The 9674-nt window shown below is 44.4% G+C and overlaps 2 protein-coding genes across 3 annotated transcripts in view; both read left to right on the top strand.

Moving 5' to 3' along the window:
- LOC132864475 (NLR family CARD domain-containing protein 3-like) overlaps positions 1–9674 on the top strand; it is a 1256659-nt gene that overhangs the window by 466853 nt on the left and 780132 nt on the right. The gene's annotated exons all lie outside the window — the stretch shown is intronic.
- The window catches only part of ca8 (carbonic anhydrase VIII), a 37464-nt gene continuing 34219 nt past the window's right edge, over positions 6430–9674 (top strand). The window contains exon 1 of one of the 2 annotated variants that reach the window (XM_060897914.1): positions 6430–6993. In XM_060897914.1, coding sequence (XP_060753897.1) covers positions 6921–6993 — 73 coding nt within the window. In that variant the 5' untranslated portion in view covers positions 6430–6920. The remainder of the gene's footprint in view (positions 6994–9674) is intronic. The other variant, XM_060897913.1, reaches the window with a different exon arrangement.

The raw sequence follows: 9674 nt of genomic DNA, 5'->3' as shown, positions 1-9674 counted from the left end.
ACGCCCACAGGGACAGAACCCAACCCAGTTTTCCTGCAACTGCAGTTATCACATCTCTTCCTGTTGGTGTGCACAGGTTTGGGTTTCAGACCATGATCTCGACTGGTGTGTGTGTTGCTTTGAATATAAAGAGTGCAGATGATTCAGGTCAGCGGTGGGTTTCCCAAAAGCATCTTAACTAGGAGAGAGAGTGTTCATTGTGCTGCTCGCTCTACCATTTAACGACGATCTTTGTGCTACGATGCGTAGTCACCCCAGAGCCCGGCCAGAACATCGACTCCCGTTTGGAGTGCGCGGCCCTCTCTGCCTGTTCGGTCGTGATCCCCAACGGGTTGCCGATCTTTACCCAGCAGTCTCTGTACAATTTTCTTATCGGCAATTCAAATAAGACCTTTTTTGTGAGTCTTGCATCTTCTCTACACACGTGAGCAATCCATTTAAGATGCTGCACGGTGATATCATCTCTGATGGCCACAGTCTGTTATTTTCAAGATGTCTTCATTCGAGTAAACGAAGTGAAACGCTTCATCTTTCTCATTGGAAACCTTCCGGCGCCGCCCACTTACCCTTCACCATATTACACGGATGTTGTGCCCAGCAAGCCTGGCCATTTGACGCTCACTTGGAAGCCATGCTTGCATGCAGTAAATGAGTCACAAACGAATGCACGCTTTCACAATTTCTTCTAGTGGCCATGGATACTCTAAAGTCTGTTAACACGATTTAGAAGAAGAAACCTTTATTCGTCACAAGCACAGTGAAATTCATCCTCTGCATTTAACCCATCTGAAGCAGTGAACACACGCACACACACACACACTCAGAGCAGTGGGCAGCCACACCAGAGCGCCCGGGGAGCAGACAGGGGTTCGGTACCTCGCTCAAGGGCACCTCAGCCCAAGGCCGCCCCACGCCAACCTAACTGCATGTCTTTGGATTGTGGAGGAAACCCACACAGACATGGAGAGAACATCCAAACTCCACACAGAAAGGCTCTCACCAGCCACTGGGCTCGAACCCAGAACCTTCTTGCTGTGAGGTGACAGTGCTAACCACTACACCAGTGGTTCTCAAACTGGGGGGCGTGGACACTCGGTGAGTGGGGCGTGTGGTCACAGACCGCTCAGTGGCAAATGCAAGCGGCTGGTTTACAGTTGCACCAACAAATAACAAACGTTTTCAGTCCAGCCAATGAAAACGGAGAGTTATTCTGTAAAATCTCAGCAAGGAACTTTTATAGACACACCTATATCACCGACATCGGAAACACACTACTGTGCAGTCGAGTCGAGCTCGTGCAGCTTTCATATAGACTACTGTTCGCTTTTCAATAACCTTTTACCAGCAGCCTTTTTAAAGGCTATATCCTTCATATACCTCTCGCCTTCCAGCACCGCGATTGCAGTAATAATTTAAACTGTCTTTTTAAAGACTCTTTCAGCCCTCTTCTCGCTTTAAAACTCCATTTAAATCCAATCTTACCATCTCTCTTTCCTACTTGTCAACTTACTCTTTCTCCTTTCTTTAATCTTTCTCCTACTTTTTTTCTCTTTCCTCCACCTTTTTTTTCTTCGACGAAAAATTGTAACCCGTATCACAGTTAATTATATTTTAACTTGATTACATTCAGCACGTCTGTGAAGATTCTCAGTCATCCAGGTACACAGTAATCTGTGGTTGGTAGAAGAGAGCAACTGGACTTGCTTGAAGATTCTTGAAGACGTTTCGCCTCTCATCCGAAAGGCTTCCTCAGTTCTATCTGACTAATAGGGAGTATCCAGTATTTATCCTCTCATGGATCATCATAGAATCCGAATCAGAATACTGATGGCTGCATTGTAGGTGGCTGATAAATGATGTCTTAGACACCCACCTCTGTTCAGTGATGGTCGTTCCAGGCCTCTGGCATGAGCGCATACTGCAATTGTCGGAAATTGTGACGTTCCCCAGCCTCGCAGACTTCATCACTGAGGCACGCGGCAGTGATTTCTCCTCTACTTTTCAATCAGCTGCCGATCACCTGTCTGGGCTTAAGCAGCAGTTAATTTCTTATTTCAGGGAGGACTGCCGGACATTTTCATGGGTTCGGGACCCATTCGTTTACACCACAAACGCTTCGTCACTGCAAATACAAGAGCAGCTTATTGAGCTGAAGAGTGACAGCAGGCTGAAGCACCTTTTTCACACCTGTTCTCTTCCATCCTTCTGGGTAACGCTGATGCAGGAGCACACCCCCCCCCCCCCCCCACACACACACACACACACACACACACCAGCTCTGTGATGCTGCCTTAAAAATTCTCCGATGTTTCGCATCAACTATGAGAGACAGAATGGGGGGAAAGAATCCAGGAAATCACATTGTAGGATTTTTAATGAATTAATTGGTAAATTCCTCGGTAAAATAAGTATTTGGTCACCTACAAACAAGCAAGATTTCTGGCTCTCACAGACCTGTAACTTCTTCTTTAAGAGGCTCCTCTGTCCTCCACTCGTTACCTGTATTAATGGCACCTGTTTGAACTCGTTATCAGTATAAAAGACACCTGTCCACAACCTCAAACAGTCACACTCCAAACTCCACTATGGCCAAGACCAAAGAGCTGTCAAAGGACACCAGAAACAAAATTGTAGACCTGCACCAGGCTGGGAAGACTGAATCTGCAACAGGTAAGCAGCTTGGTGTGAAGAAATCAACTGTGGGAGCAATTATTAGAAAGTGGAAGACATACAAGGCCACTGATAATCTCCCTCGATCTGGGGCTCCACGCAAGATCTCACCCCGTGGGGTCAAAATGATCACAAGAACGGTGAGCAAAAATCCCAGAACCACACGGGGGGACCTAGTGAATGACCTGCAGAGAGCTGGGACCAAAGTAACAAAGGCTACCATCAGTAACACACTACGCCGCCAGGGACTCAAATCCTGCAGTGCCAGACGTGTCCCCCTGCTTAAGCCAGTACATGTCCAGGCCCGTCTGAAGTTTGCTAGAGAGCATTTGGATGATCCAGAAGAGGATTGGGAGAATGTCATATGGTCAGATGAAACCAAAATACAGTGGTGCTTGAAAGTTTGTGAGCCCTTTAGAATTTTCTATATTTCTGCATAAATATGACCTAAAACATCATCAGATTTTCACACAAGTCCTAAAAGTAGATAAAGAGAACCCAGTTAAACAAATGAGACAAAAATATTATACTTGATCATTTATTTATTGAGGAAAATGATCCAATATTACATACCTGTGAGTGGCAAAAGTATGTGAACCTTTGCTTTCAGTATCTGGTGTGACCCCCTTGTGCAGCAATAACTGCAACTAAACGTTTGCGGTAACTGTTGATCAGTCCTGCACACTGGCTTGGAGGAATTTTAGCCCGTTCCTCTGTACAGAACAGCTTCAACTCTGGGATGTTGGTGGGTTTCCTCACATGAACTGCTCGTTTCAGGTCCTTCCACAACATTTCCATTGGATTAAGGTCAGGACTTTGACTTGGCCATTCCAAAACATTAACTTTATTCTTCTTTAACCATTCTTTGGTAGAATGACTTGTGTGCTTAGGGTCGTTGTCTTGCTGCATGACCCACCTTCTCTTGAGATTCAGTTCATGGACAGATGTCCTGACATTTTCCTTTAGAATTCGCTGGTATAATTCAGAATTCATTGTTCCATCAATGATGGCAAGCCGTCCTGACCCAGATGCAGCAAAGCAGGCCCAAACCATGATACTACCACCACCATGTTTCACAGATGGGATAAGGTTCTAATGCTGGAATGCAGTGTTTTTCCTTTCTCCAAACATAACGCTTCTCATTTAAACCAAAAAGTTCTATTTTGGTCTCATCCGTCCACAAAACATTTTTCCAATAGCCTTCTGGCTTGTCCATGCGATCTTTAGCAAACTGCAGACAAGCAGCAATGTTCTTTTTGGAGAGCAGTGGCTTTCTCCTTGCAACCCTGCCATGCACACCATTGTTGTTCAGTGTTCTCCTGATGGTGAACTCATGAACATTAACATTAGCCAATGTGAGAGAGGCCTTCAGTTGCTTAGAAGTTACCCTGGGGTCCTTTGTGACCTCGCCAACTATTACACGCCTTGCTCTTGGAGTGGTCTTTGTTGGTCGACCACTCCTGGGGAGGGTAACGATGGTCTTGAATTTCCTCCTTTGTACACAATCTGTCTGACTGTGGATTGGTGGAGTCCAAACTCTTTAGAGATGCTCTTATAACCTTTTTCAGCCTGATGAGCATCAACAACACTTTTTCTGAGGTCCTCAGAAATCTCCTTTGTTCGTGCCATGATACACTTCCACAAACATGTGTTGTGAAGATCAGACTTTGATAGATCCCTGTTCTTTAAATAAAACAGGGTGCCCACTCACACCTGATTGTCGTCCCATTGATTGAAAACACCTGACTCTAATTTCACCTTCAAATTAACTGCTAATCCTAGGGGTTCACATACTTTTGCCACTCACAGATATGTAATATTGGATCATTTTCCTCAATAAATAAATGACCAAGTATAATATTTTTGTCTCATTTGTTTAACTGGGTTCTCTTTATCTACTTTTAGGACTTGTGTGAAACTCTGATGTTGTTTTAGGTCATATTTATGCAGAAATATAGAAAATTCTAAAGGGTTCACAAACTTTCAAGCACCACTGTAGAACTTTTTGGTAAAAACTCAACTTGTCGTGTTTGGAGGAGAAAGAATGCTGAGTTGCATCCAAAGAACACCATACCTACTGTGAAGCATGGGGGTGGAAACATCATGCTTTGGGGCTGTTGTTCTGCAAAGGGACCAGGACGACTGATCCGTGTAAAGGAAAGAATGAATGGGGCCATGTATCGTGAGATTTTGAGTGAAAACCTCCTTCCATCAGCAAGGGCATTGAAGATGAAACGTGGCTGGGTCTTTCAGCATGATAATGATCCCAAACACACCGCCCGGGCAACGAAGGAGTGGCTTCGTAAGAAGCATTTCAAGGTCCTGGAGTGGCCTAGCCAGTCTCCAGATCTCAACCCCATAGAAAATCTTTGGAGGGAGTTGAAAGTCCGTGTTGCCCAGCGACAGCCCCAAAACATCACTGCTCTAGAGGAGATCTGCATGGAGGAATGGGCCAAAATACCAGCAACAGTGTGTGAAAACCTTGTGAAGACTTACAGAAAACGTTTGACCTCTGTCATTGCCAACAAAGGGTATATAACAAAGTATTGAGATGAACTTTTGTTATTGACCAAATACTTATTTTCCACCATAATTTGCAAATAAATTCATTAAAAATCCTACAATGTGATTTCCTGGATTCTTTCCCTCATTCTGTCTCTCATAGTTGAAGTGTACCTATGATGAAAATTACAGGCCTCTCTCGTCTTTTTAAGTGGGAGAACTTGCACAATTGGTGGCTGACTAAATACTTTTTTGCCCCACTATACACACACATATACACACACACACACACACACACACACACACACACACACACACACACACACACAGAGTGTATTGTGGTGAGTACAGAAAGCCCCTTGTCCATTCTGCTGTAAAATCCCTCCAACAGCAGTCTCCTCCCTCCTCCTCTCTCTGCCTCCCTCCCCCTCTGCTCCTCTCTCCCCTCCCCTCTGCTCCTTTCTCCCCTCCCCTCTGCTCCTCTCTCCCCTTCTGCCTCCCTCCCCTTCTCTCCTCCCCTCTCTGCCTCCTCTCTCCTCCTTTCTCCTCTCTCCTCCTTTCTCCTCTCACCTCCCCATTCCCCTCCTCTCTCCTCCTCTCTCCTCCTCTCTCCTGCACTCCTCCCCCTCTCTCCTCTTCAGAACTTGCACTAAACACACCTTTTATTTTTTTCTTTTCTTTATTATTTTTTCTGCCTGTTTTCTTCTCATCTTTCTGTCCTCGTCTCTTCATCTTTTTTCTGTATGTTTTTCATTATTGATTATTTCCCCCCACCAGCAGCTCATTTCCTCTCTTCACTCTCTGATTATTTCTCCTTTATTTTTCTTCGTCTCTTTTCTTTCTTTAGTTTCATCTTTACACTCATCTGCAGGTTGCAATGAAACAATTCACTTTTACTCAAATTAAATCTCAATTTCCTGTTCATCTTTTTCTCTTCTTTTGTTCGCTTCTTGGTCTGTCAGTCTTTTTTATCTTCCAGCTTTTCTGTTTTTTTTAACTCTCTTTTTTTCTCCTTTTTATTTTTTGGTCTTTCATTTTTCTTCCTCATCATTGATTTATTTATTTTTTATTCTTAAAGGTTAACCCTGAGGATCATCATTCTTTCTCTCCCCCTTTTATCTTTCCTTCTATCCAGCTTTCTTTTTCTTTTATGTAACTTTCCTGCTCCCCCCCCCCCCCCCCCCCCATCTTTTCTTATTTCTAATTGGGTGTTTTTGTAACCTCACCCTTTTCTCCTCTCAGTGTGTGTGTGTGTGTGTGTGTGTGCTTTCGTGGTTGGACTCTTAACCAGTTTGAGCTGCTCAGCTGTTTTAACGTGCTGCTACAGAGATCTGAGAGTCACCGCCTACAGTGTGTGTGTGTGTGTGTGTGTGTGAGAGCCTCACTCTGCTCTACTTCAGTTAGGAGGTTTGAAAGCGGTGTATGGAATGGAGCTGAGAGAGGAGGTCGTTCTGCAGCCTTGAGTTACCTGGAAGAGGAAAAGTGTGTGTGTGTGTGTGTGTGTGTGTGTGTGAGAGAGAGAGGGAGAGTGAGGGGGAGAAAGGGAACAAGAAGACAAGTGAACAGCTGAAGGAGAGACTGAAGGAAGGAGAGACTGAAGGAAGGAGAGACTGAAAGCTCTTTGGCTGTGATTCTGTTGGTCAAGCTTTTTCCCCTTGGTTTTATGGCTCTGAAGTGACAGACACACACACACACACACACTCACTCACTCCTGGAACAGAGCCGAGGAAGGGAGCCGGAGCGTCTGAATGTCAGACCCTGTGATGGAGGAGTCCGATTCCTTACCTGGGAAAGAAGAGCTGAGCTGGGGCTATGAGGAAGGTAAAGAGCTGAGCGACAGTCTGCACTCGTTTATCTCTGAGTGAAACACCAGAGTGAACTCTGAACACACATCTTATTGTGGTTAGAAAATCACTGAGCTGCTGTTGAACACAATGTGCTCGTGTGTGTGTGCGTGTTATAATGTGCTCACAAAGTATTTCTTCAAAAAAGTTCGTCAGTTTGAACGTGTTTGTGTTCATAATGGAAGAGAATGAAAGGAAGGAAGGAAGGAGAGAGGGGGAGAGAAGAAACCTCTCCTCCTTTCCAGTAGACTTTTTCATTTTCCCTCTTTTCTTCAGAGTTGAATGTTCTGATTGGTCGTCAGGTGTTGATTAGTTTTCTGTAATTGCAGGTTTATTTAGAATTAATGAGCTCCTTCTATATTAGTATGTTACCGTTTCTATGGTAACGGCTCATTCACAGCGACTCGTCATCGTCGATACGGTGAAGTTTTCCTCCAGCATGGAGTCGTTTGTTTTTGTGTAAAGTTCCTGGAATGAGTCTCCAGTTTCAGAACTTTAACAGTCCGAGGTGAAGCTGGAGAGTGTGTGTGTGTGTGTGTGTGTGTGTGTGTGTGTGTGTGTGTGTGTGTGTGTGTGTGTTTTACACTTCTTTATGGTTTCTTGGGAATGTCAAGAAAAAAAAGCTGCGGGGTGGGTTTTTGTTGTTTTTTTTGCATTATTTAAGACTAAAGACCGGCTAGCGCGGGGCGACTGAGCAGATTTATAGCTGCTCTAATGTAGGTGAGAAACATTAGGTGTAACTATAGAGATAAAGTATGACGTGGTGGTTTTTTTTTCATAAATGGAAAATCACCGTCAGTGGGTGTGGTGTAAGAGGAATAAAGCACTCGGGGGCGTGTCGTTATGGAAAACGAACACCATCATCAAGGTAACAGCTACATCACATCCTGGCTGTACATTAATTTCCTGTAACTGCATGACCCCGAAGTGATTTATTCCCTGTTTAATTTCTGAACACAGAACTTTTTATTTAAAGCTCCTTTAGCTAGAGGTCAGATCCCCTCAGTAGGGGACATGCTCACGCTCCTGAGATAATTCCTGTCCCTTTTAGAACACAGAATAAGGACAGGAGACTTTATAATGGACACACAGCACCTCGTGTCCTCTTCAGGTGTCCCACAGGGGTGTGTGTGTGTGTGTGTTTATAAAGCACAGGAGACAGAACAGTCAGTGTTGAGGAATCGGTTTGATCAGTGTGAGGATGGAGGCGAATGTCGCTGTGCGTCTCGGCCTTTATTCAAATGTAATACTTTTCTTCAATGGCAAGTCAAACACAGAGTATTATTTGAACTACCTGAGCAACATCCGTGTCTGTCTCTCTCTCTCTCTCTCTCTCACACACACACACACACACACACACACACACACACACACACACACTCTCTCTCTCTCATTCACGACAGCACAGCCTATCATGTGCAAACACCAGTAGGAGAAGTTGAGTATTTCCCCTACAGGTTTCTCTAACACACACACACACACACACACACTGAGGATTTTGACTTGGCTTCCATATGACGTACTATAAAAGGCAATTTGCTTTCTTTTTATTAAATAATTCATGTTTTGCTCCTGACAGTGAGTTCTCAACAAACCTAAAATAATTTAATAGACAATCAGTTCTCAATAAACTAAACTCTAATTAATTTATTTTATTCTACATTAATTCGAGTTGAGTTTAGTGAGAACTGATCGTCTATTAAATTATTTCTAGTTTTTGTTAAAAAAATTCAGGAAACTATCAGCTAAAAGTAGCTTTCACTCTTTTATGGTTTTAATCATTAAAATAAGGATAAATATATATTTTATATAAGTGTGTGTGTGTGATGAAGCAGTGTTACTGTTACCATTTTGAAGCTGATTATTTTCCTCTCTCAGCTTCTCACTCGTATAGAAATAAATCAGCTGGAAGGTTGTCATGCAGGGTCGAGAACCTGACCCGGTTCTTTTGGTTCTGCAGTGACATCAGAGCGTCATGGTTTTATCTATAAACTGCACCATATGAACAAAACCTCTAATGCAGTGTGAGTCCCTCTGGGTCGTGTTCCTGGTTCATTAGTGAGTGAAATCCATTATACGTCTCATGTGGCATCACGGGTGGCACAGTGGTGTAGTGGTTAGCGCTGTCGCCTCACAGCAAGAAGGTCCGGGTTCAAGCCCCGTGGCCGGCGAGGGCCTTTCTGTGTGGAGTTTGCGTGTTCTCCCCGTGTCCGCGTGGGTTTCCTCCGGGTGCTCCGGTTTCCCCCACAGTCCAAAGACATGCAGGTTAGGTTAACTGGTGACTCTAAATTGAGCGTAAATGTGAGTGTGAATGGTTGTCTGTGTCTATGTGTCAGCTAGGGTGACCACCTGTCCCGCATAGCGCGTGCGCGTACAGCATTTGAAGCCGAATTTATGCGTCCCGCAAATTCAGAACGTGTCCCGCATAATCGATGCTTGCTGAGAGGGATGTCGCTCTCCCCGGGCCACCCAGGCAGCCAAACGAATATTACTTGACATTTCAGCACACCACCGTCGCCACTATAGACTGTAGAACAAAACCACACACACCCCTCACAACTGACTGGTTGTTGTCAACTTTTTGTTATTGCCATGACACCGCACTCACGTGCACAGACAGTGATGAGGGACGCAGGTGCAACGCATGCATTGCTTTCA

Source organism: Neoarius graeffei, chromosome 17, assembly GCF_027579695.1.
Source record: "Neoarius graeffei isolate fNeoGra1 chromosome 17, fNeoGra1.pri, whole genome shotgun sequence".
In the NCBI taxonomy this organism is placed as follows: Eukaryota; Metazoa; Chordata; class Actinopteri; order Siluriformes; family Ariidae; genus Neoarius; species Neoarius graeffei.
Note: the sequence above shows the minus strand (reverse complement) of the source record. Positions and strands in the feature narration are given on the sequence as shown.